At 40.0% G+C, this 27,833-nt stretch overlaps 1 protein-coding gene across 1 annotated transcript; it reads right to left on the bottom strand.

Annotated features, from left to right (window-relative positions):
* Positions 1 to 714: 714 nt before the first annotated feature.
* On the bottom strand, positions 715 to 5,778 carry LOC115265324 (uncharacterized). The gene is made up of 2 exons (XM_062856045.1): positions 3,412 to 5,778; positions 715 to 1,153 (listed from the first exon to the last, which is right to left on the bottom strand). Exons 1-2 carry the CDS (start codon positions 5,104 to 5,106, stop codon positions 1,043 to 1,045), a joined length of 1,806 nt encoding a protein of 601 aa, XP_062712029.1. The 5' UTR covers positions 5,107 to 5,778; the 3' UTR covers positions 715 to 1,042.
* Positions 5,779 to 27,833: the final 22,055 nt, after the last annotated feature.

Genomic DNA, 27,833 nt, shown 5'->3' with positions numbered 1-27,833 from the left:
AGTTATGTTCAATTTTATATTTGGTCACTTCCGGCGGAACACCCAGAACCGGTTCTGGAACACTACCGGTTCTGATATGATCTGAGACTATTTTCCTGCTTACCGTTCATCAGATTATCGAACATGCTGTGGTTTGATGTGTCGCTTTCTGGGTATGGTTCCCTTTTGTGTATGGCCACTTCCGGCGGGACATCTGGAACCGGTTCCGGAACACTACCGGTTCAGATATGGTCTGAGACTATTTTCCTGCTTACCGTTCATCAGGTTATCAAATATGCCACGGTTTGTTGTGCCGCATGCATGGGTTTGGTTCTCTTTTATATTTGGCCACTTTCGGCGGGACATCCGGAACCGGTTCCGGAACGCTACCGGTTCAGATATGATCTGATACTATTTTCCTGCTAACTGTGAAAAAATATAACTTTAGGGTTTTCTTCGGATAAAAGGGGTTCACCTAAAACACTTGTTCACTCCTTGACGACCTGAACTAAAAGAGGTCGATTGCTACTTTATTGCCCATCATTACACTTCTGCTATAAATTGTTTATTCAGATTGCGCACTACTACACAGAACGATAACTTCGAATTATGGCTACGAAAACGGGTTCCTCCCTTTAGCTATACACATCAGTTCTCCACCCTTAAGTTCAGAAACTGAACGAAATAATAAGGAAATACTTTTTACCAATTGTAAACTCATATTTAACAGACAATAGGATCCTAATTCATAATACCATACACATGCTACACATTCTTAGACTAATTCAAATAAAATTTCAATTCGAATGCATAATTCCACAACTTGCATGCATAACATAATCATAATCTTCACAACTTCAGACCGCAAATGCTATTTGCCTTTGAACCATTGCCAGCGTCCTGTCTCAGCTCTTCGGATTTTGACAGTCAATTCGTTTCTGTTCGGGATTTGCTTCTAGTAACGATCGGACTACGCTTCAACTGCTTGAATCGACTACGATCGTCCTCTGGCCGTCCTGGGACCGCCGGTACGTCCGGAAAGCCAAGAAACTCTTCTTCGGAATCACTGCTTTCCCTCGGCCTCTTGACACGCTGTATAGGAATCCTCATTCGCGATCCCGTTGGCCTCTTCTCCATTAGCTTCAACTGCGACCGATGTGCATTCAAGGTGTTCCTGCCAATTGTAATTCGATAAATATTAGTTGAAACTCTAGCGACATACTGAGCAATTATCCATTTCTCAAGTGCATTCTTGTCATGGTTTTTGTATAGAATATTATCTCCCACATTCAACATGAGAAATTGGTCTTGGGAGGGCGCACCGCATGAAATATCAACTTGTTCGTCAATGTCGTCTTTGGTTTTAGGAAAAATCAAGTGCTCTTTATACGTCCTTTTTGGATGTAAAAGATCCGTCAAAGTCTTTGGTTTAAAGCTAAACACCCTTTCGGATGGGAACTTCTCATCATCACCAGAAGTGGTATTACGGTAGTTGCATAGAAAATATGTAATGCGATCCTCAATATCAAGAGTTTTGGTAGAAGGATCTAACAAAAACTTTTTAAAAACGTCTTTAGCTACCCTCACCATCCTCTCGGCTTGACCATTGCTACTTGGGTTATATGGTGGGCTTTTTAAAACTTTAATGCCTTGCCTTTCCATGAACAATGTAAACTGTGATGCATTGAACGGGGGACCACCATCAGTCACCAGAACATCTGGTAGCCCAAATCTGGCAAAGATTGCAGTAAATTTACGAATTACTTTAGAAGCGTCTGTTCCGGTTTTCATCAAATCTATTTCCAACCATTTACTATAGCTGTCCACCACCAATAGAAAGGTTCTGTGGTCAAAATGAAAGAAGTCAGCATGAATACGACTAAAAGGCCGATCAGTAGGTGTCCAAGACGTACTACTTGTTGGTTTAGGTATAACCGACGTCTGCAAACATATTTGGCATTGCTTAACATGCCATTCTATGTCATCATTAATGCCTAGCCAAAACAAACAACGTCTAGCAATTTGTTTCATTTTAACGATACCTATGTGGTTTGAATGCAGCAACTTAAGGATAGCTCCGTGAAGTTTAAAAGGTACAAAAACTCTATCCTGGTACAAAAGACAGCCTTCCACAACCTCAAGATCAAACCTTAGAGAATATGCCCTTTTCCAGTCCTTCTCTATCCTTTGAGGCCAACCATTTGTAACATAATGTGAAATTTTGGATAGGAAATCATCTACCTTAGTCTCTTTGGCAATAAGGGAATAATCAATTGGAAAATCACTAAAAAAATTGATGCTTTTGACACTTCCACTATCTACACATTTCGGAACCTCAATGTCCAAAGGGAACCTAGAGCAAAAATCCGCGTTGCCCATCTGTGCGGAAGGTCGATATAGTATGTCATAGTCATAAATTGCCATGTCCATTACGTATCTCTGCAATCTTGTTACACACAGTTGGTTTTTCCCCTCTTTACCGAAGATACCTAGCAGCGGTTTATGGTCTGTAAAAATCGTAAACTTTTGGCCGAATAAGAATTTGTGAAATTTTTTCACTGTGCACACTAAGGCTAGTGCTTCTAGGTGCAATATGGGGTATTTTCGTTGCGCGGCATTAAGAGAAAAGGAAGTGAAGCTTATCGGCTTTTCTTGCCCATCCACAATATGGGCAATCACCCCACCTAAACCATAGGTACAAGCATCCGATATTACCACTACTGGTTTGCTGGGGTCATAAAATTCTAAAATTCCCGCTGTAAGCAATGAGTTCTTACACTCTTGAAAAGCAGACTGACTTTCTTCGTCCCAAACAAATTTAGTGTCTTTTCTTAATAAATGGTATAGCGGACTTAATTTAGCTGAAAGTCTTGGAACAAATTTGCCATAATAATTAACAAGTCCGAGGAAAGCCTTCAATTCCGGTACATCTTTGGGAACTTTTGCTTCTTTTATAGTTAAAAGTTTTTCAGGTGATGGCAGTAAACCATTTTCGGTGATTAAGTGGCCCAAGTAAGGAAGAGAATTTACGAAGAACTTGCACTTTTTTAAATTTATCTTTATGTTTGCAGCTTGAAGCCTTTCCATTACCAACATTAAATTTCTGAAACATTCTTCCTTAGTTCTCCCCGCAATGAGCACATCATCTAGGTAAACGCGCACAAATTTTAAACCTATTAGGACCTGATCCATTATCTTTTGAAATAGAGATGCACTCGAGGAGGCGCCCTGGGGCAGACGGTTGTAGGTGTATAGGCCTTTTATTGTGTTTATCACCATAAATTTCCTAGCTCTCTTGGAAAGTTGCAATTGCGTGTACGCCCCCGCCAAATCTAAGCAACAAAACCATTTACACCCCGCCAAAGAAGCAAATATGTCCTGAACCAGTGGAAGAGGATATGTGTTAGGTATGATAACTTTATTAATAGATACCTTACAGTCGATGACCATGCGTATATCATCGTCCTTTTTCAATACAATGATCACCGGCGACGCCCACTCACTAACTTGGATCGGGGTGATCACGTTCTGCCGCTCTAAAGAGTCCAAATGCTCCAAAACTTTTTCTCTAAGTTTAAACGGGACCTCGTATGCTTTCCTAAAGATTGGTTGAGCATCTTTTAAAACTAAATCTGCTTCGTGTCCTATAATTGGTTTGGAAAAATCACCATCAAAACTTTTCGGAAATCTTGCCTTAATATCCACTTCAAAATTACCCATAGTGTTAAGGTTGTTGATCTCCGGTTGTAGCGAATTGATGCTCTTGACGCCTACAAAAGCGTTTCTCCAATGTGGGAAAAACACGTCGAGCCAGTTTCTACCCAAAAGTGGCATGAAGTTGTTTGAACAATCCAGAATGATCAAACTGACATGTTTCTCAATGCTGTTAATGCTAACGACAACCTGTGATTTTCCGTGTATTTTCAATCTCTGACCATTCACTACAACTAATCGACTAGCACAATCCACGACTTCAACACTTTCAAAATATTTTTTGTGGGTGGCCAAGCTTATTACGGATACTGCTGCCCCGCAATCAACCTCCATGCTGAAAATCTTGCCTTCTACCACAACCTCTACTACGCAAGGTCCACCATCTCTAATCCCCGATTTGATCATCATACATGCAAAGTCATTATCCGAGTCCTCTGGTTCACGAATGCTCAAACGCTTGAAGTCATAGCTTTCATCTTTCTCTGGATCCCGCTCCTGAACAGAGTTAACTTCCTCTTCTTGAACAAAATTAACCGTTCTACGATTTTTTAACTTAAAACAGTTACGTTTAACGTGACCGCGTTTTTTGCAAAAGTTACAAATGATATTGGCATGCATGTCTTCATTTTCAGGCCTACGACGCTGCTGCTGTTGATAAGATGAACGATAATTACTGTTATCTAAGCGGTACTGGCTCCTGTAATGGCTTCTGCCCATTTGATGCTCCCGACCCGGAGAACGACTACGGTTACTATCTACGCTGTAGCTACGGTTTCCATTTCCAAACCTACGTGTCTGTTGCCTTCCGTTTCTACCCGAATTCCAACGTTGCTCATCATTATTGTTACCCAAACGATATTTAACCGAATTTATGCTTCTAGCTTCTTCTTCCCCGCTTAAAGTTTTAGCCCTCAATTTCGCCAACTCAGTTCTAATAACGATTTGTTCCACTTCATCTACTGTCATTTCATCTTTCATGAGTAATTTTTGTTTTAATTCCTGATCCCTCAAACCGAATATTATAGCATCTTTGATCGCCTCGTCTTTATGAGCACCGAAACCACATTGAGCCGCAATTAGTTTGATCCCTAGCACGTAATTCTCGGCTGGTTCGTCAACGCCCTGCTTCCTCATATGCAGCCTATGCCTATGCATCATATTTGGCTCGATCTTGTCAAACCGATTTTTTAGTTTTTCAATCATATCAGCGTAATCAATATCTTTAACATTCATTCCAGGATAAATCAATTTAACCTCTTCAAAAATCACAGGTCCACTCATAGTTATAAAAAGACTTTTCTTCATATTGTCTGCCACATTGTTTAATTGATAGAGTATGTCCATACGCTCCATATATTGCGCAAAACTAGACCCTCGAACAAAATGGTCGACAGTACCGATCAAAGAAGACATGATGGCTTAGGAAATGACAAACAATAGAAACTGAAACAATAGGAAATATAATGAACAATAGAACGACTTACGTGACCTTTTTCTTACGGTGCTGATCCAGTACTTCCGATATGGTGCTCTGCTGATGTTGAATCTGCTCCAGGCGTAACTTCAAAAACCGGTGCTAACCTTCTCTCACCCGATAGCTCACTGTTCTCTTTCACTGGTGCTTACTGTCACACAATTGTCTTTTACACGCTCTTCTATTGTTTCCTCTTTGCTCACGGACACATGCAATTGTTACCCACTATCCGCTACAAAATTTCCTTCGCGTTGCACTATATAGTTAAAACCACCGTTATTATAATGCTATTGCTGGCCCGGTTATTGCTGCTGCCTCACAATGTCGCTTCTTAAATATCAGTTTATTTCGCCCTCACACGTGTTTTATAAACTGCCGATTTTCTTTTCAAAGTCCTGTTTTTATTTGTTCGCACTGATTCGATGAAAAGAACTGATTCCAACACCTCTTGAAACAATTAATCGCTGCGTACAAAATTAACAGTGAATAATTGTTCATGGGACACAAGCCTCAGTTCTATTGTTCACACACGGTCAATTGTTCCGAATATTGCCGCTATGAAATTTAAACTACTCTATACTGAGAATGCTAACCAATCTCAGTTTTCCAAGTAGCACAATTCAAAAGTTTTTCCTCGTCGAAACTGAAAAAATATAACTTTAGGGTTTTCTTCGGATAAAAGGGGTTCACCTAAAACACTTGTTCACTCCTTGACGACCTGAACTAAAAGAGGTCGATTGCTACTTTATTGCCCATCATTACACTTCTGCTATAAATTGTTTATTCAGATTGCGCACTACTACACAGAACGATAACTTCGAATTATGGCTACGAAAACGGGTTCCTCCCTTTAGCTATACACATCAAACTGTTCATCAGGTTACCGAAAATGCCGATGTTTGATGTGTCGCATGAATGATTTATGTTCAATTTTATATTTGGCCACTTCCGGCGGGATACCCAGAACCGGTTCCGGAACACTACCAGTTCAGATATGGTCTTATACTGTTTTCCTGTAAACCGTTCATCAGGTTATCGAAAATGCCGCTGTTTGATGTGTCACATGCATGGGTTTGATTCTCTTTTATATTTGGCAACTTCCGGCGAGACATCCGGAACCGGTTCCGGAACACTTTCGGTTTAGATATGGTCTGAGACCATTTTCCTGCTTTCCATTTATCAGATGATCAAAAATGCTGTGGTTTGATATGTCGCATGCATGGGTTTGTTGCATTTTCATGTCTGGCTCCTCCCAGAGGTACCGATCCGGAACACCTAAACGGCCATAACTCCGGAACGGCTGAACCGATCCGAACCATTTTCAATAGGAAACAATGGGACCAGATTCCGCGTCGAATGAACCGTCGGTCATTAAAATCGGTTAAGGTTTACTGCCAAAAAGTGATATGAGTTTATTTTGTACACACACATACTCACACACACACACACACACACACACACACACACACACACACACACACACACACACACACACACACACACACACACACACACACACACACGCCTTCTATCAGAAAGTCATTTTTGGAGTGAACATATAGCCTTTCCAGTACACTTAGTGTACGAGAAAGGCAAAAAATATTTGTCATAATATTCTACCACTTTTATACTATTGAACATCAAAACAACAGAAAAACGTAGAAAGATCTCCATAATAACGCTTGGAAAATATCCGGCTTTAAAGGGTTAAACCACTTGCAACACCCTTTATTGGCTCCTGAGATCTCTTGAATTGCCCTTAAAGCCTCTTGAAACGTCCCTGGGGTTTCAGAGGCATTTCAAATTGAATAAGATGATTTCAATGGCGTTTTAGTGGAATTACGGAGGTTTCGGGGGAGTTTTGAGGCATTCTTGGTCAAGGTGGTATTAGGGGGTTTCAACGCCTTTAAATCATATTTCTGGGTCGTTTCAAAAGATATAGTAATGGGGTCTCTAAAAATTCTCTGAAACTCCCTGAAGTGTTTCCATGATCCCCTTGAAACCCTCTCGGACCCCATGTAACGCACCTGAGAGGCTCCGATACCCCCGAAAACTCCTCCGTACCGCTTCCGTAACGCCTCTGAATACCACCGAAAATGCTCTGAAACTGCCTGAAATACCTCCAAGATCCCCCTGAAGCCTCCTCGATCCCTTTGTGACGCATCTGAGACCTTCCGAAACCTCCGAAAAATTCTCCCTAACGTTTTTATTTCGACTTTGATTCCCGCCGTAAATGCTCTGAAACTTCCTGCAATACCTCTGAAATCCCCCTAAAATCCCCTCGGACCCTATGAAACGCAACTGAGATTCTCTAAAACCCCCAAGAACGCTCCTGAAATTAGCTTAAAATGCTACGAGACTTCCTGAAATTCCTCCGAAACGCCCTTAACCCTTCAGGACGCGCGCTGTTGTAAAAAGTACAACACTACCAAAAAATTTCGCTCGTCGTATACAGCGCGAGCGCGGTGCAGTTTCGGTTGCTTGAAGGCGCGCGTTAAGACCCACTCGTACCCCATGTAACGCACGTGAGACTATTGGAAACCCCCGAAAACGTACCTGTAACGCCTACAAAGCTCGTAGAAAATCCTCTAAAACTTTCTGCAATGCTTTCGAAAACCTTCTCAGACACCCGAAAACCCCTCTGAGATCTCCTGGTACCCCACTGTAACCCCTTGGGACCTCCTAAAACGCCCTTGTAAACTTCCATTGCTCTCTCCTGAACAATATTGGCTTTGCATAAATCAAAAGTGCATAAAAATAACATGCATAAAAAGAGGTTTTAGTGTACGGATTCTGTCTCATGGAGCCCATATAGCCACAAATGTAAAGGCGTCGATATCTAGCATGACCATAATGAGATTGACGGATTCGATTCCCGATCGTTCCCTAAATTTTTCGTAATGTAAATTTCTTTGACTTCTTTGGGCATAGAATATTTTCGTGATTGCCACACATGATATATACTTGTTAAATTGTCATTGGCAGATAAAGCTCTTGGTTAACCCTAAAAGGGATACCTTCATGGCCTCAGTTTCGTCACCTCGCTGAGTGTGTTCCATCAAAGACGAGCTCTGAAAGGCGCCTGGGGTCCAATGGACCCCAGGTATCCCTTTTTGGGTTAATAAGTGTGAAAGTGCACTTTGAACACTAATCTGAGAAGCAGGCATTGTCCCAATGAAGTTGGAATACACACCATGGACAATAAGAAGCCATATCCAGCAAGAAATAAAATCTATTTCGCTCCGGTTGGAGTTGTTTCCAAGAAAGACGTGAACACGGCACTCACGCAGTAGATACGACAATCAATACTTGCGGATTACAGATTCATTCCACCACCACCATGCCACCCCATACAAAACAGGGCGCTTGCAAACGACATCAAAACTAAACGCTTGCCATCCTTCATTCAATAACCCGCCTAGATAGAGAACGGCTGACCAAACACTCACGCCGAATAAAAGGATTAGGCATTGCTGCCAAATCGAGCTAAATTGTCATGTCCTGCTATATGTAGCTGCTACTGCTGCTGTGTTCCGTTGATTAGGCCCCTCGGCTTTTGTGCGCGACATGGGCCGAGGGCCGGTACTGGATTAGCCCAAATGGACAAATGGAAATGGACAGCTTGAGGATTACACAATCATTGATGGGCACCAATTGGTTTGACTGATTTTTTTCTGGGAAATGGTCACAGTTATAGATTATTTGGGGATGAGAGGAGAACGACATAAGGATTATAGCAATAGATGTACTGCTTTTTATTTCAGTTTGAAGCATGTTGAGGAAAATTTTAAACTCACTTTCTTCGCAGATCCCCAAGGAATTTCGTTTCTGCTACTGGACAAACACAAAGTTTGCCCACAGTTGTTCACGTCTGTCAAAACCATATCGCTTTCAAAAAACGGAAAAATATACATGTCACTTCAACTTTTTTTCCGTTGTTGGCTGACATCGCAAAAGCCTACGAATTAAAATCACTAAATGGGAAAATTTTCCACCACGCTCGCTGGGCTTAGCAGCATTCCGGACATTTCCACTTCATTCTGCATTTTGGGAAGCCACCCCTCATGGAAAGACACCCTCATTTCGCGTGCCATCAGCACGTTTACAACAACACAAGCAGGGATAGCAGCCTCGACTCGACTCGAGACTCGAGGTTCAGATTTTTACTGCCCGGGTTGTTCTTTTCCGTGGGTATTTTCCACTGCTCAGCTCACACCAACAACATCCTGAGGGAGAGTTGGCACCAACACACAAACGATGCTCCTGGCTCACTCAGTCTCCGAAGAATGTTGTAGAGGTACCGAGTACAAGTGGAACGATGAATAGGAAAAATTTGGAATTCTGACGTGATCCCTTTGGGAAGAGTGTTCTATCCTGTTGGAATGGTTAAGTTAATTTTCGGCCAATAAAAAACGAAACATCCATTGAATCATTGAATCCTTATTGGAACCAAATCTACACGGTGCTGAGAACACAAGAAGGATGAAGGATCTCTGCTGAGTAGCGAGTCGACAGTGGCCTACGTGACTTTTGTAGAAAACATTGGAAAATAGAAAGGACACTAATTATGGTATACCTTTTCGTTTGGGCTATTTTTTTCGGACCTTTCTCATGTTGTTTGTCACTGGGAAACAAACACCAGAAAGAACATCATAACTTTGTTGTAATTGGTCTTATGGAGGGAAGGTTTTTTGTACCTACGATGAGAAGCGTAATGCAGAAGCATTTACACTCAAACCTCTTTTTAGGCCACAGAAACAGCCATTTGAAAAATGGCATCTTCTTCTTCATCTTAACCTAATGCCCGAACTGGGACAAAACCTGCTTTACAGGTTAGTGTTCTATGGGCACTCCAATGCAATGTCTATTAACTGAGGGCTTCATCTGCCATTGACCATTTTGTATGTAAGTATATACAGAGGGGTGTTAAGAGGTTTAGAGGCTCTAAGGTGCGCTTTAGTGGGTCTCAGAGGCGTCACAATGCATTACATTGCGTTTCATGGCGTTCAGGCGGGTATTATGGGGCTGAATAGGCAGATGAATTCCACTGACATTTCAGGGTGTTTCAGAGGCATTTTAAGTTGCAATGCGTTTCAAGGCGTTTCAGGGGATTTCAGAGGAGTCTAAGGGGGCTTCGAAGATTCTTATATGTGCCCACAGGTTTCAAGTGGTTTAGGAAGCGTTTCAAATCATTACAAGGCATTACATTGCGTTTCAGGGCCTCTCAGGAGGTTTTAGAGTGGCCTTTGGATGCTTCACAGAAGCGTCACAATGCGTTACAGAGAGGAAGATTCCGGAGATTTTGATGGGATTTAGGGGGGCATACACATTTTGGTTCACTGTTCTCAGGTGAGCTTCAGGGGGTTTTCAAGCATTTCATAAGTTTCAGAAGGGATTCAAGACGGTCCAGATTGATTACGCTTGCAGATCCGATTACCTGTTTTCAAAGGAGTTCTTGGAGATTCTTAAATAAACATTGAATTGACCAATTGACAGCATATAGTTGCATAAGACTTTGCATAGAAGAATTTCGTTTTAACCTTCCGTAACTCGCGCGGTTGACTACCTGCGTCAGCACCACGCTAATGCTGAGTACAAAAAGCGAGATTTTTTCAACGTGTTGTACAAAATACAACAGCGCGATCGATCGAGGGTTAAACTATAAGGTGCACTCTTAAGTGCAATGACTTGTGTACAATCAAGTTTTAAAAGAACCTTAAATAGTACCTAACCATGATTCTAGAGAAAAGGTTTTGCTCCTGGGGGTTTATATATGGCCGAGAAAGTTTCCTGGAGTTTCAGGGATGCCTTAAAGGAGGAGGTTCCATGATACTGCACGGTTATTTTGGGTGACTCCTGAAGAGTTTCAGAGGGCTTTAGTAGATTTCAAAGAGTAAAAGGTGCACTTCAGAAGAATTCCAGTGAGATTTCAGGGGATTGAGATTGGTTTTAGTTGGATTCACCCTTTCAGGGGCGTTTCAAGAGGGTTGAGAAGAGATTCAGAAAGGGGACTTTCCCTTGAGACCCAATAAAATGCTACTGTGACCTCCTCAGGATTGTCGGGGCCCGGGCCGGAACAAATGTAGAGGTCTCTCGTAGGTACAAATGTGATGAGCAAACAAGTTTTTCTTTGTTTTTGAACAATAAAGTTTGTGTTTAGCAAACATAAACGGTTTTTGTGGGGTCCCCTGGACCCTGGTACCCTCTACATCTCGTGGAGCCCTCTGAGACTCACTAAAACAATCCTTAGACCCCTTAAAGGCTTCTCAAACCCTGTGATCCTCCTAAAACTCTCTGAAAGGCTTCATGTAACTCCGCGGATAACATCCCCTTGAACTTCTGAAACCTTCTAAAGGACACCTGGGGGCCCCTAGAACCACATGGGATCCCAAAACGCGCCATAGATCTTCTACTACCTCTGCATAAAAAGAGGTTGTGGCATCACTTGGTGAAATTCATAGGGGGAGGGCCTAAGGTACAGTACTGTCATGATAAAATCAAAGCTGGTTACTAAAGGTCTCCAAATTGCTGGCGCCTCCTATACTGATACTCCCTCGTGGAAAAGGATTCCATATTGCGCCCAACTACAAGTTATTTTTGGAAAATTGCTATATGAATCATTTCTTTACGATTTTTTTTTGTGAGGGCATTTTCCGAGGAATCCCTTTTATGAGTTCAGCAGGAAATCTTTTGAAGGTTCCTCTGAGAAATATTTTGGGATGTATTCCTTTCACTTCTTTAAAATTTTCTCCACAATTACCTCCAGTGACACTGTAAGAACTTTCTTTAGGGATTCTTTCAGGATTTATTAAAATTTTACCAGAAGTTTTATGGAGAGAAGACTGTTGCAGAATGTCCTCAAAGGATTGCAGCAAAAATTCTTCTATATATTTCTCCAAGTTTCCCTTCAGAATCCATTTCCCATGTATTTTTATTTTGAAAATTTCTCCAGAAAATCTTTTGGGAATTACTCCAGGACTTTTCCTTGGATCTTCTCCAGGAGTTTCTCATGATTTTTTTTTAAAGATTCAACTTGAAGCTAGTGCATAAGTTTCCTCAGAAATTCCACCAGAATTCGTTTTGAGATTTCCTCAGATATGCAACCCCGAGCTACAGAAGCTCGGGAATATAATCCTGCATGTATTTCTTGAAATATTTTTGTAAGACTTCTTCCACGAATATCATCAGAATTTTCTCCAGGAGCTTTTCTTTGGGATGTCCCTCAAAAAATTTTATTTTCTAAAGATGCAATTCGAAGAGAATTTTTTTTTTACAGGGATCTGGAAGTTGTTTTAGAAACTCCTCCAGGAGTTTCCTTAAGAAATTTAAAAAAATGTAGGAATTTTTTTCAATAATTACTGAAATTTCTCCAGAGTGATCGCATAAGACAGTGGTCCTCAGGCTTACTGTCTACGCGGGCCACAATTGAATTTTACAAGAAGGCTGCGGGCCGCAAGGCATTTAAGAATTTATTTTGATAAAATTTTATTAGAGTTTCAGGATTTAACTTGGATATACAAGTCATGCTTTATATTCTACTGAATAATGTTTCAGAGTCAAAATATAAAAAACTCATATTTTTTGGGCATATAATCACTTTGCAAATGAAAATGATTTTTAAAGTTAACTATACTAAATTAAATTAGCTTTTTGTTTACTTGTTTCAAAGCTGGTTACTAAAGGTCTCCAAATTGCTGGCGCCTCCTATACTGATACTCCCTCGTGGAAAAGGATTCCATATTGCGCCCAACTACAAGTTATTTTTGGAAAATTGCTATATGAATCATTTCTTTACGATTTTTTTTTGTGAGGGCATTTTCCGAGGAATCCCTTTTATGAGTTCAGCAGGAAATCTTTTGAAGGTTCCTCTGAGAAATATTTTGGGATGTATTCCTTTCACTTCTTTAAAATTTTCTCCACAATTACCTCCAGTGACACTGTAAGAACTTTCTTTAGGGATTCTTTCAGGATTTATTAAAATTTTACCAGAAGTTTTATGGAGAGAAGACTGTTGCAGAATGTCCTCAAAGGATTGCAGCAAAAATTCTTCTATATATTTCTCCAAGTTTCCCTTCAGAATCCATTTCCCATGTATTTTTATTTTGAAAATTTCTCCAGAAAATCTTTTGGGAATTACTCCAGGACTTTTCCTTGGATCTTCTCCAGGAGTTTCTCATGATTTTTTTTAAAGATTCAACTTGAAGCTAGTGCATAAGTTTCCTCAGAAATTCCACCAGAATTCGTTTTGAGATTTCCTCAGATATGCAACCCCGAGCTACAGAAGCTCGGGAATATAATCCTGCATGTATTTCTTGAAATATTTTTGTAAGACTTCTTCCACGAATATCATCAGAATTTTCTCCAGGAGCTTTTCTTTGGGATGTCCCTCAAAAAATTTTATTTTCTAAAGATGCAATTCGAAGAGAATTTTTTTTTTTTACAGGGATCTGGAAGTTGTTTTAGAAACTCCTCCAGGAGTTTCCTTAAGAAATTTAAAAAAATGTAGGAATTTTTTTCAATAATTACTGAAATTTCTCCAGAGTGATCGCATAAGACAGTGGTCCTCAGGCTTACTGTCTACGCGGGCCACAATTGAATTTTACAAGAAGGCTGCGGGCCGCAAGGCATTTAAGAATTTATTTTGATAAAATTTTATTAGAGTTTCAGGATTTAACTTGGATATACAAGTCATGCTTTATATTCTACTGAATAATGTTTCAGAGTCAAAATATAAAAAACTCATATTTTTTGGGCATATAATCACTTTGCAAATGAAAATGATTTTTAAAGTTAACTATACTAAATTAAATTAGCTTTTTGTTTACTTGTTTCTTTTGCTTGGGAATCATTTCTTCACTTCTCAAAAGGGCTTTGATAAAAATGTTTGCTTTTAGTTTTGGCAATCTTTCAAATATATTTCAAAATCAAATCGCGGGCCGCACTAAACCATCTTGAGGGCCTCATGCGGCCCGCGGGCCGCAGTTTGGTGACCACTGGTATAAGATGTTGTTTTAGATGTTAAAGTCCACTTCATCGTCTTTTGCAACATATTTAGAAATTCCTCTGGAAGAGGAACGCAGAGGTACTTCCAGAAGAACCCAAGTAACAATGAATGCTGAACAGTGAGAGTATTAGCTGAACATTGTCTGGTTAATGGTGCCAGTGGCTGAAAACAATAACAGCTGAACATTGGTCTGAAGTATGGCTTGTTCAACCTCTTTAACCAGCAATACATAAATGGCTAAATATAAAATTGGATAGAATATTATCCTTCTGTGTAACCCGATTTAAAACATTTACCAGCCTGTACAATTATCCATCTGTTGTTCAGCCTTTAATCAAATAATTATTGACAGCTGACCCAAGCAAGTTTTCGTAGTGTCAACATCGCTTTTCCAGCGTAAATGCAGACTCAGTTCAACTGGTGTTCTTGATTATTCAGACACAACAAGTGATACTCTTGTTTTCGAGGATCTGTATACAATTGTGTGTGGTGTAGATGCTAAGACCAGTGACTATAAAAGAGGAGATTCGAGTTCAATTACCAGTTTTTTTTACTTAAATCAATTTATACATTCCAATACATCTCTTCTGGGAAAAAAAGCTGCAAATAATAAAGTTAGACCTACAATTATTTTTTTTAAATTTTTAATCACAATAAATAAATGTGATCGATTACTGATTAAGCACATATTAAGCCTTAAATCAGCCTTTCAAAGAACCTCCAATCAGCTAAAGGTTGAATAAAATCACCAAAATTAGATGTTTAGGAGCTGATTAAAGGATTGTTCTTCTTGTGCCCAGCTTCTGTTCAAATGAAGGCTGCTTTAAAATAGTTGGAAAAACGTTTGTACAGCCTGAAATTGTTACCTGGGAATTGCTTGACCATTTGCGGGCTTCTCCAAAACTGGCTCCAGATATTGCTCCAGGGATAACTTAGGATGAAACCAATTTTATTCAGATCTTCCGTCAGTAATTGTTTCAGAAACCTTTCTGGCGATGATTCAAACATTTTTCCAAATAATTCCCCAGCAATTGCTCCAGAAACTACTCCCAAATATATTCCTTGGCATTTTCAAGGAATTTTCATGAAAAACTTCATAGAAAACCTGCAGAGGGTTCTGCGGGATCCATTATCACCAGAAGTTTTCTAATGAATTAATTTAGCCAATCCTCCAGGGTTTGCTTAAGTATTTCCTTCAAGGATTCATTCAATAAATGCCAGGTATTTTGTGTGCAATATCTGATAGAACTTCTGAAATTCCTAGCAACATGTCTGAATCCAGATGGAATTTGTTAAAGTATTCTTGAAGAAACAATTGGAAGAATCCAAAGGAACCTGGGGTATTTTTAAAGAAACTTTTAGAGCAATTTCTTAAAAACTCCATGGAAGAACTTTTGAAGCAATCTTTGGTTGAAATTCATGAAGAAATCCCTAAAATTCTGAAGAAGTCTATAGAGATATTTTGACAGTATCCCAAAAGGAATCCAAGGAAGGCTTTCCAAAAAAAAATACTTGAATATACAGAGGGTGGTCAAAATGTTTGGGATAGGTAACTTATTTTCTCTCACAAAAACGTTCCACATGCTGTAACATGTGGAACTTTTTTGTGAGAGAAAAAATAGTTGCCTTTCCCAAACAGTTTGGCCACTTCCTGTATTTATGAATCTTTATGGTTTTCTGGATGACTCCCTGCAAAACAAACTTGGCATAGTCCTGCCGTAATGTTCAATGGATTCCCTAGAGCAATTTCTGAACAAATTTCTGGTGGATTTCTTGAATAAAATACCTGAACGAATTTCTGAAGCAATCTATGGAAAACTTTTAAATGAAACCACTGAAACATCTTTGAAAGATTTCTGTAGAAAATTCCGAAGGAATTGAGATTATTTCCTTGAGATTCTGCAGATTTTTCTTAACGAACCCCTAATGTAGTATCTGGCGGAGTTTTTAACGAATCCATAGAAAACTACCTCAAAGAATTCTTGGAGATTTTTTCAGATAAATTTCTGAGTGAATGTCTGGAGGAAGTCCAGGAGAAATTTCTTAGGAATCCGTGGGATAATTTCTGAAAGAAATTTTAAAAAGATCTGCAGGAGTCTGTGGAAAACTTTCCAAAGAAATACTTGAAAACAGAAATTCTGGCTAAATTCTGAACGTTTTATTTTCTGAAGAAATCGCTGTAAGTCTTTCAAAAGAATTCTGTGAGTGATTTCCAGAAAGAATTCCTGTACGGAATTCTGAAAAAAAAAACTTTTAGAGAACTTTTGAGGAAACCCATGAAAGCTTTTCTGTAGGAATCTCCCGAAGAATTTCTGCAGCAATCAATGGAATATGTTATGAGAGGACTTTCGAAAGTAATACGAGGTAGGTTTTATAAAGGGAATTCTTGGAGGATTTTCTAAAGGAATTCATGGAACAATTTCGGAAGGAATCCAAAGAAAGTTTTAAACAGCAAATCTTCAACATATTTCTAGGGTAATCTCTAGAAAAAAAATGAGAAAAGTCAATTGGAAATTATATTTTTGCCTTTCTCGAATTCCACAGTTTACTGACAGGCTATATGTTTACTCAAAAATCAAATTTTCGATTGAAGGCTCGAAGGTTCAAGTCACATACCTACCAATCAACTGAGTTCGACAAAATGAGATGATATCTGTGTGCATTAGCGGAGCCAGCTTTTTCTTTTTTCTTACTCACTCTCCTAAACAAGCAGGAGAATGAGCGAGATGAAAGAGGAGGCAAGCTGCCCCCTCTTCCATCTGTTTCTTGCTCGTGTATGTTTGGGAGAGTGAGTAAGAAAAAAGAAAATGCTGGCTCCGCTAATGGCTGTGTGTATGTTTGTATGTGTGTATGTATGTGAGTATGTATGTGTGTATGTATGTGTGTATGTATGTCTGTGCGCGAAAAGAGTTCACTCATTTTAAAAACACTTCCCATTGATCAATTTTTCGGATTTCAGCACAAATCGAACCAGAATTTTACCGCATTGTTTGCTATTGATAATGGTCCGGATCATTCAAGGCGTGCCGTAGTTATAGACCAGCACCGATGGAACTGACCGAATATTAAACTGAACCAAACCCCATCATGCGACACACCAATGCGGCTATTTTTCGTAACCTACAGCATGGTTGACGAATTTTATGCGGAAATCAACACTGGAGATCAGGAATTCCACGATGGCCCAAATTTCAAGATGGCGGTCGAAAACCCAGGATGGTGGATCAAAATTCAAGATGACGGCTGTTAAATGATGCTTTAGGCTCTAAAACCATGCAATATGGTGTATATTTGGTAAGGGAAGACGTCTGAACTCCAAAAATGGCAACCAGCATATCCAAGATGGCGTTCGAAAATCCAAGATAACCTCTCAAAACTCAAGATGGCGGCTGTTGTATTGAGTTTTAGGCTTTAAAACCATGCAATATGGGTATATTTGGTATAGAGAAGATGTTTGGCCTCCAAAATGGGCGACAAGTATATGCAAGTTGGTGGTCTTAAATCCAAGATAGCGGCTCCAAATTCAAGATGGCGGTTATTTTATTGAGTTTTAGGCCCAAAAACCGCGCAATATGGGTATATTTGGTGTGGAGAATATGTCCGGAGTTCAAAAATGGCGACCAGATTTTCCAAAATGGCAGACTTAAATAAAAAATGGTGACTCAAATTTCAAGATTGAGGCTTTTTTAAGAGTTTATGGCTGAAACATTAAAAGACAGATAAACGATATGTTTTCTGGCACCATGAAATGAATGTTTGTTAAACTTATGAATGTGCGATATTCATAAACATGTCACTTGGGTTTTGTTGAAATGGAAGTATTCCTGAAGGAATTCTCACAAAGAATCTCCGAATGCATTCCTGGAACGAATTTCTGAAACAATCCTTCTCTCGAAGAATTTGTAAAGTTACTAGTATATCAGATCTGAAGAATTCATGGAAGAGCTATTAAGAAGTTGAGAAATTGGTCACGCCTAGGAAATGTTTCAAATAAACGACTCACTCATCAAGATTGTCAAAATTCACCTCTCTTCCACTATGATATTCTGCATAAATCACGGAGAATGAATGTTGTACATGCGTTTTCCATCCGCTTGACAACAATTCACAGTCACTGGGTTATTATTGCTTCACTGGAAATATGTTTCGCCTTGGCAGTGCTCAGCAAGTGTAAGAAAAGCAATCACTCCACTGACTGCTTGCAGCTAATAAGAAGCAATTTCAGCTCTCATCGGGTTCTCGTTTGAGGTGGAAGTTCCCTCTCGGGTTAGCAACGAACGTCCCACCAGCCACGCTGGCTGGCTGGCTGACTAGCTGTTATCGTCATTCGTCAACGATTCGCACTAATTGCACGCCGCCAGTTGATTTAGTCGCTGCTACTACTGGTAGTGCTAAGGACGACACGCAGCTGCGACTCGTTCTCGGACAGCGGCTATGTTTGTACTTTGAAGGTTATTTCCGCCTATATAGGCAAAACCACTGCAGGTTTCAGCTTCCACCGCGCCGCAGTCCAGCAGTGTTCAAAGGCTTCATTATGCGATTTGCTCAGTATGGATCCGCGCTGCGGTTTGCGGGATATTGGCACGAGCAAAGGGCCCTAGCAACAGCGCGCGCTCATCTCGTTCATAGCTACACTACTCGCAGGAATACGCTTCGTACTGGCAAACACCTTCGGGGTTTGAGGAGTTAATGCGGAGGAAGGTGTACAATATACATGCTGCATTTGCTGACAGTCCAGCCTACGTAGAAGCATCAGAGCTTCTTTATCCTCATCATCATCATCATCCTCTCTGTTACACAAGGTACCTTCAGGAAGGAAGGAAGTACTTGGTGAGAACAGCCTTTTTTGCCTTGTACGGGACTCCAACAGTGTGGACGGCAGCACATAGTGCTTATTCAACTCGTTTCCAAGCCGGCCGAACAATATGCTGCTGCTAGTCAGGAAATTTCCACCTCGATGAATTCCTAGGAAGATTTTTTTTCTCGCTTGCTTGATACAGTGAACGCAGATGTTCTACGGAGCTTGGCCACTCTAGAAAACTGAACGCTTTGAGTAGGTGAATTTTATTCAATTTTTAAATGGCGAACCTTCCACATAGATCATGGAATGCTACGAAAATATAACAGCTGTCTGCTTTTCAAAGTCATGCTTTGAAAAGTCACATTGAAGAAATCGTTTTGCATTATGCTAAGATTGTGCCCACATAGCGAAAACTAATTGAAGTGGATTTAGTTTTTTTTGTAGAGCTTGAAAAATTGTTCAGTGTGGACAAGCTTGTGGACCGTTTCTTCCTCCCTCCCTAAGTATACCCCAACAGTACATAGATGTCACCAAACAATAAGACCAGTTAACTTAAAAGATATATGCATAATCAAAACATATAGATGTCCTATTTGTATGAGATCACTAATAGCTCTTCCACAGTAATAGAACATTACTACGAAAACGTCCTTCACGCATCACAAAACATCGGGGAATTTCCATCACCAAGAAAGAAAATCAAAAAACCGAAAAATCACATATCATTCCAGAGCCTAAATATCACCCCAACGATAATTATTGCTCCAAAGAAACAGCCTCGCTCTTTCAAGGTGCTCCTCTCGTCCAATTCTGAACGATGATGATTCAACTCTTCCACTCGGACGACGACGACGACGACGACGAGGAACAAACAAGAACTCTGCGGGTGAGTGTGGTTATTTTTTCTCATTTTCTTATGTAAGCAGGGCTACATAGGAAATTCAATAGTTGGAAAGACTGAACAAGCAAGCAGCACGAAAAAAAAAAGTTTAACGAGTAGATAGACTCAAGTAACCAACCAACACACACCGGCCGGCCTCGTCTCGATCTCTGGACATCCCCCATCATCATCATCATCTTCATCCAGCCGTCAGGCCTGGTCCTCACCCGTTTCGTTACTCGGTGGTATCTACCTACCTATCTGGAAAAGTAATAAAGTGCTTCTTCTCGTCACTCTACGCCACTCTGCTGCTGCTGCCTTTCGATCATCTTTCTCCACCGCATCGGTCGCAAGAGCAGAAGCAAGCCTCGTCGTCGTCGTCGACCAAGGGGGTGTGCAGTATATGTAGGGTAGGTATATGGGAGAAGAAAAAAAAAATTAATGTGTTTACTTTGAACTAACCTTGACGGAGTCGGAGTGTTTGCTTTCTTACGTGCACGTAGTCGCTTCTTATCTCCTCTCTCTCACCCGAAGCGGAATGGTTCCTGTCCGCGTATCCAGCAGCGCTTGATGGAATCGGTTATCACCGGGCAGCGGAAGTAAGTGTGTAGGTCTTCGCCGGCCGACCGCAAGAGGGTGACAGTTACTGAAAGTGTGAGACTGTGTTGTGAAGATCAGATCCTTCGACGTTTTGGAAGGTAGTAATTGTCGAAGGTTGCAAATGTTCATGTTTAAAGCTACAGCATAGCTTCACTACATCACCGAGCGTAGAGTTACGATGAAGATATCTTACGGCGCCTTGATACATCCCTATCAATCACACCAATACCACTAGACGTGCCTCTGTTTCCATCAGCAATCATATCTCTTACTTTATAGAGTTTATTGTCAAGTCTTTTCTCACTGTTTTCCTTTACGGAAAAGCAAAAAAACATGATGATGATGAACCTGGGCTTATGAGTGGACCCGAGCAGAGGAGAATATCAAAAATAACAACTGATTCACAAAACCTGTTTTTATATCTTGGTTTGTTATTATTAACTTATTGAGGCATTACTTTTCCATAACAAGTTTTGTTGGGCAATCTGATTTTGTTATAATCCTAAAATTGGTATATTTTCTTTGAATAACATTTTAATAAGATGTTTTGTTGTAGAACAAGCTCTGTTATTATTGTGTTATTGAGAGTGCACCATTATTTGATCATAAATAGCACAACAATTAAGTTGTGCGATCGCAACTACACCATGCGAGATTTACAGCAAAAGTAAGAAAAAGTTAACATTTGCTGATTTCCATACAAAAAGCTATATTTGGAGTCTATGAGCCATATCTTCGGTGTCCATGATTTTTTTTAAACACATTTACTTAGACCATTATAACAAAGACATCTACACTACAAATTAAAAACGGGTTGTTAGCTTCTAAAATAAAATTTACAAACTTTATAAACATTTTTAGAGCTTTCTTCATGTTGTTCCTGCTCGTATTGTGCATCACCAGTACCTGGAGATCCCCGAAACAAAGATTCCTCCCAAAGATCGTCAAGTACTCGTCATACAATTGAGCAAAGGGTGTGTACTCGAGAGTTTTGTAAAATCTGTTAATAAGCAGTGCTTTGCATTTGTGCATCGGTAGATGCAGATTTTGTCCTCCTTTGCAAACTTCCAGGACCATTTGTTGCATCGGAATTCTGGTCGGATATCGTTCCCATAGAAATGCCCCTATTAGTGAGGTCATCCTAGCAGTAATGGCGTTTGGAATGGATAATATAGCAGCCATGTACCACAAACGTGATGTCACGAAAGTGTTCAAAGCGATAACTTTTTGTTGGAGACAGGGATTTTGCGGTTTATTGAAACATTATATAAATTCATTGTTATTAAGTTGTTATGATACTAACAAAACCTGTTATTCAAATGGTCTTCCAGGAACATTTTTTTGTTATGATTTTTGTTGTTTTGCTGCTTATGACAGCCAAATTTATAACATGGTATGTTATGTTAATAACATGAATATAACTCTTTGCGTTACTCAGTTATTTTGCCAAAATAACACATTTTATTATGCTGTTGGTATTGCCTTCTGCTCGGGGAATACCTGTAAAAACATCCATGAATGCAGATCATCGCCATTAATGTCAGTATACACTTCGCACTCATTGTTACTCCGGATGGCAACACTGGTGGCTAATCGACCCATACAAGATAATTCATTTACTGGGGGTGTTGCTTACCGGTTAACATAAGATACTAGTACACAGGATATAATATTTGACTATATAAAAACCAATGCTCAAACATCTGGTTCGACTCGATCGAATTTTCATTAGTGCCAAACAGATGTTTGCTCTTTAGTAGATTCCTTGTCCTAAAAAAATGTCTCCCGGAACTCCGGGCCATAGAGATTGAGAATCAAGTTTGAGCAAACTGAAAAAAGTAAGGAATTATAGAGTGATATCAAATATGAGACAAAATAGTTGTGAAAATTGGCAACACTGCTGAAGTAGTGTCGAATAGAGCTCAATATATACGCAAGATGTTGACAAAGTCGAAAAAAGGCATTAGGTTTTATCCATCACGCCATTATTCTATGCTAACATAGTTAAATAACAAGGTTTCATTACAAAGTAGCATATACGATTTATTGGAGTGAGTTCAACGGGCTGTGCAGTTTGTTTTCACCCAGCAACACGTTTTAAAAAGAGAAATGATTCCAATTTCGTATTCACAACTAGATTTTACTTTATTATATTTCACAAACATAAAGACACTTTTTTTAGAATCTGGAAACACTGCTGCATGACGATAAAACAATCTTTACATACAGGATTGCATTGCAGAGTAACCATCGAGTTCTGAAGATGTTGAAAACCAATCAGCATATGCACTGCAAGTGAGCATACACTATGATAGGTTTTTGTTGCAAAATATGAAGTAGAATCTGAGATTACCATCTTAGTAGCAACCGAGCAATGGCGGATATTTCCTCGACCGTCCCGTTCGCCCTTAACGGTTGAAGATTTCTTAATTAGTCAACAACACTGCTTAGTTTATTCACGCCTAAGTTGTTTCACATCTTAAATTTTCAAATGAATTTGTTAACAACAGTTAAGTTCTGATAAAATTTTCATTATTTTACGAAAAAATTGGAAGTCTATGGTATAGTTTCAAAAAAATCTTAAATATAGGTTTGCAACATCTAATAATTTTCGCTAGTTCTAATTCAGCACAAATTGTATACTATCGTTTTGGATTTAAGGCGAATCTGGATCCATTTCCTCACTTCTTGGTTTTTGATTTTTTTATAAAATAACGAAGCAATATTTTCAAAATTAGTTTTCGTGCACATGAAGAGTATGGATCAAGGTATCTACTGATTTTTTTTCGTGGCGGAAAATGTTTTTCGTTTGTTCAGAAACCATTTTTAAACTAAATTTCACAAAAAAATGGTTTCTGCAAAAATGAAAAACGTTTTCCACCTGGAAAAAATTCAGGAGATACCTTGATCCATACTCTACATGTGCACGAACCCCGATTTTGAAAATATTGCTTCGTTATTTTATAAAAAATCAAAAACCAAAAAAATAAGGAAATGCTTCCAGTTTCACCTTAAGTTCGCCATCTTGGAAATTCTGGTCGCAATTTTTGGACTCCAGACTTCTTCCCCATACGAGATATACCTATATGAAAAGGTTTTAGAACCTGCAACTCCATTATACAGCCGCTATCTCGAATGTTGAGTACATATTGCATTTTAGACCGCCATCTTGGATATTCTGATCACCTTTTCGGACTCCTGACAACTTACCTAAACCAAATTTATCCATATTGCATGTTTTATGTTAAGTTTTAGAGCATAACACTCCGTTTAACAGCTGCCATCTTGAATTTGGAGCAGCCATCTTGGATTTCAGACTGCCATCTTGGATATTTTGGTCGCCATTTTTGGACTCCGGACATCTTCACCATTATTTGCTACCCGTATTGCATGGTTCATGGCCATCATGCGGTCGCAATTTTTGGACTCCAGACATCTTCCTCATACCAATTGCATGGTTTGAGAGCCTAAAACACCATTAAACAGCCACCGTCATGGATTTTTGAGCGCCATATAGATGTTTTGGTCCCCATTTTTGCACTCCGGACATTTGTACTCCCAATTGCATGATAATAGAGCCTAAAGCTCTATTGAATAGCCGCCATATTCAATTGTGGGCCGCCATCTTAAATATTAGGCTGCCATCTTGAATTTCGGGCCTACATCGTGAAAGTTCCGGTCTAAAGTGTTGATTTCCACACTAAATTCGTCAACCATGCTACAGGTTACAAAAATCGCCGCAGTTTGATGCGTCGCATGATGGGGCTTGGTTCAGTTTTATATAACTTCCATAACTCTGGAACGCTTTGACTGATTCGGACCATTTTCAATAGCAAGCAATGCGGTTTAATTCCGGTTCGGTTCAAGCTATAATCTGAAAAAATGGCCAATGGGAAGTGCCTTCAAAAATTAGTCACCTTTTTCGTACAGAGACATTCACACATACACACAAACACATACAGACATCATAAATATAAACTGGAATGAGCATGAACAAGAAGAAAATAATCGAACACAACAGGCCAGCCTATCCAGATTTTTTAAAACACCTAGTTGCATGTAAAAAAAAAACAAAATACAGACATCATGTCAATTCAGCGAACTGCGGTGGTTGGTATATGTGACTGGACACTCCGAGCCTTCTATAGAAAATTCGAAATGCCTATCTATTTATTCAATGTCTTTTACGCTTCCACACTTATTCGATCTCATTTAAATATTTCTGATTAAGTAAGGCTATTCAGTGTCTGGTTTCGACTTTCGGGCGGTCCAGGATTTTTTCACAAGGAAGAATTCATAAATACCGTAGTTTTTAAACAATGTTCGAAGGAATTCTAAAAAGCATCTGGAGTCCTTATAATATCCTGGAGAAATCCCCAACCAACACACATGGTTACAAAACAGTAACGGCAGCGCATGTAAGGATTGCACAGATGTCACTGTGACTTATCGCGCAGCTTACCTTACCTGCGCTGCCGTTACTGTTATGTAACCATATGTGTTGCTTGAGCCGTAAAAGAATCCCGAAACAGAAGAATCTCCGAGGAATCCCTGTAGGGATCCCTGGAAATAAATAAGGTAGAATCTGGGGAGGAATTCTGTAGTGGGATAAATTCTTCAAACCCGGAAAGAACCAATGAAGGAGTTAAAGGAGAAATTTTTGAAATATCTTTGAATAAGTTATTGGTGGAGCATTTTTTTTTCTATCTGTATTAACGAGATAAAGCTCTATGCTAGTTCATCTCGGGACCCACGCTTTACTTCCCTTCTGAAGGAAGAACTCACATTTTGCGAGTTTGTTGGGAGTGGGATTTGATCCCAGGTCCTCGCGTGCTTTAACCATCACACCAGGTCCGCTCCACACCGTTGCATTATCCAAAGGCTTCTAAAGCAATTTCATCGCTTGGGTTGAATAGTGTCAGTTGAAAAGATGGTAGTTTTGATTCGTTCGGAAAAAGCCTTATCTTTTGAAGCACTTGTGCCAGATGTTCAACTCTTTGGAGCCAGAGGGTTGACCCCGGCGAAGAACCCAAGCATAAGAAACGTGTTTGAGGTCAGCAAGGTTGCGGCAGAGAAGGCAAAACAATCCAGCTCCAAAGGATTACGGTAAATTCAAGGAGTTTAGATAGGAGTTTTAGATGGAATAACGTGGGATTTCGTTTGCAAGTTTGCAAGAAAGATATTGGAGAAAATAGAAGGGTGAGTTTAGATGGGCATTTTAGAGATGATGGTGGTTGTGTCAGTGAGTGTGAAAAAGTTACAATTAGTTTCTGGAGTTTTTGGTTTGCTTAAAAGAAAGGAGTTACTGAAGTATTCCAGGATGATTGGAAGGAGCGGAGTATAAGAAGATTTCATGACAGTTTTAAGGCGGTTTTAGGGAGTTTCAGAAAGCTTTTATGAGTTTATGGTGCTTTAAAGGAGTGTCATCGGGGTCTTCAAGAGGGTTTCAGAAGGTTTCTAGGGTGTATCAAGAGCATTTCTGAGACTTTTCATTTAAAACCTTGTTAAAGCACACCTTTAAATCTCCAGAAAACAATAGAATCCCCTTAAAATCCACCGAAACCCTTTGGATTCTCTTGACCTCAACTGAATCTTTTCAAACTCCCTCAAGCACTCTTGAACCCCTCTTTGAAAACATTCCCCTTGTAGCCCCTTTGAAATCTTCTGAAGTATCTGGAAGTTCCTCTGAAAGATCGCTTTAGCAATCCTCCACCCAAAACTCTCATGACACCCTCCGGAAACTCTTTCAAATCTAAACACCTTTATGGTCCAGATCGGCTTAATTTTCTTTTCCCTGTAACCATTCTGCTATCGTAACAGAAAACTCTCTTGACCATCCCTCATTGCTTACATCTTTAAAACTCCTTTAAGATTCCCATTGAACCCTCTTAGTTTCACCAGGAATTCCTCAGAAAAGCACATTACCCCTCTCCGTTAACCGAAGTGTGACCAGTAGAGTACCCGTGTAACGTTTTGGATTTCAACTCCCATTAATAAATGTTTTTTGCCTTTCTCGTACACTAAGTGTACTGGAAAGGCTATATGTTCACTCCAAAAATGACTTATTGATAAAAGGCTCGGAGGGTCGAGTCACATATACCAATCAACTCAGCTCGACGAATTGAGGTGATGTCTGTGTGTATGTGTGTGTACAAAAAAAAACTCACATCACTTTTTGGCAGTAAACCTCAACCGATTTTAATGACCGACGGTTCATTCGACGCGGAATCTGGTCCCATTGTTTCCTATTGAAAATGTTTCGGATCGGTCCAGCCGTTCCGGAGTTATGGCCATTTAGGTGTTCCGGACCGATACCCCAGGAAGGGGCCAGATATGAAAATGCTGCAACCCTATGCATGCGACACATAAAACCGCGGCATTTTCCATAACCTGATGAACGGTATGCAGGAAAATACTCTCAGACCATATCTGAACCGGTAGTGTTCCACAACCGGTTCCGGGTGTCCCGCCGGAAGTGGCCAAATAAAAAAGTGAACCAACTCCATGCATGCGACACATTAAATAGCGGCTTTTTCGATAACCTGATTAACGGTATGCAGGAAAATAGTCTCAGACCATGAACTGGTAGTATTCCAGAACCCGTTCCGGGTGTCCCGCCGGAAGTGGCCAAATATTAATGTGAAGCAAACCTATGCACGCGACACATCAAATCGCGGCTTTCTCGATAACCTGATGAACGGTTAGCAAGAAAATAGGCTCACACCACATTAGAAACTACAGGTAATGTTCCGGAACCGGTTCCGAGTGTCTGGTAGTGTTCCGGAATCAGTTGCAGTTGTCCCGCCGGAAGTGGTCAAATGTAAAAGAGAACCAAACCCATGTATGTGACACATCAAATCGCAGCTTTGTAGGTAATCTGATGAACGGTAACAAAAAAAATCTCAGACCACATTAGGGAAAACCAGTAGTGTACCAGAACCGATTCCGGGTGTCCCGCCGGAAGTGGACGAATGTGGAAGGAAACCAAACACATGCGTGCGGCTAATTAAATACCGGCTTTTTCGATAACCTGAAAACGATCAGCAAGAAAGTAGTCTCAGATCACATTAGAGACTACCGGTAGTGTTCCAGAACCGGTTCCGGGTGTCCTGCTGGAATTGGTAAAATGTAAAAATGATCCAAACCCATGCATGTGACACATCAATTCGTGGCTTTCTAGGAAATCGGGTGAACAGTTAGAGGAAACTAGTTTCATGCCATATTTGGGACAATTGGTACTGTCCTGGTTTCAGATGTCTCGCCGTTAGTGGTAAAATGTAAAATTGAACCAAACTCATGCATTCGGTGCATCAAATCACGGCCTTTTCGATTACCTGATGAACGGTTAGTAAGAAAATAGGCACAGACTACATAAGTTACT

Source organism: Aedes albopictus, chromosome 3 (assembly GCF_035046485.1).
Source record: "Aedes albopictus strain Foshan chromosome 3, AalbF5, whole genome shotgun sequence".
Taxonomy (NCBI): domain Eukaryota; kingdom Metazoa; phylum Arthropoda; class Insecta; order Diptera; family Culicidae; genus Aedes; species Aedes albopictus.
The sequence above is the reverse complement of the archived record's forward strand: the minus strand, read 5'-3'. Positions and strand labels throughout refer to the sequence as shown.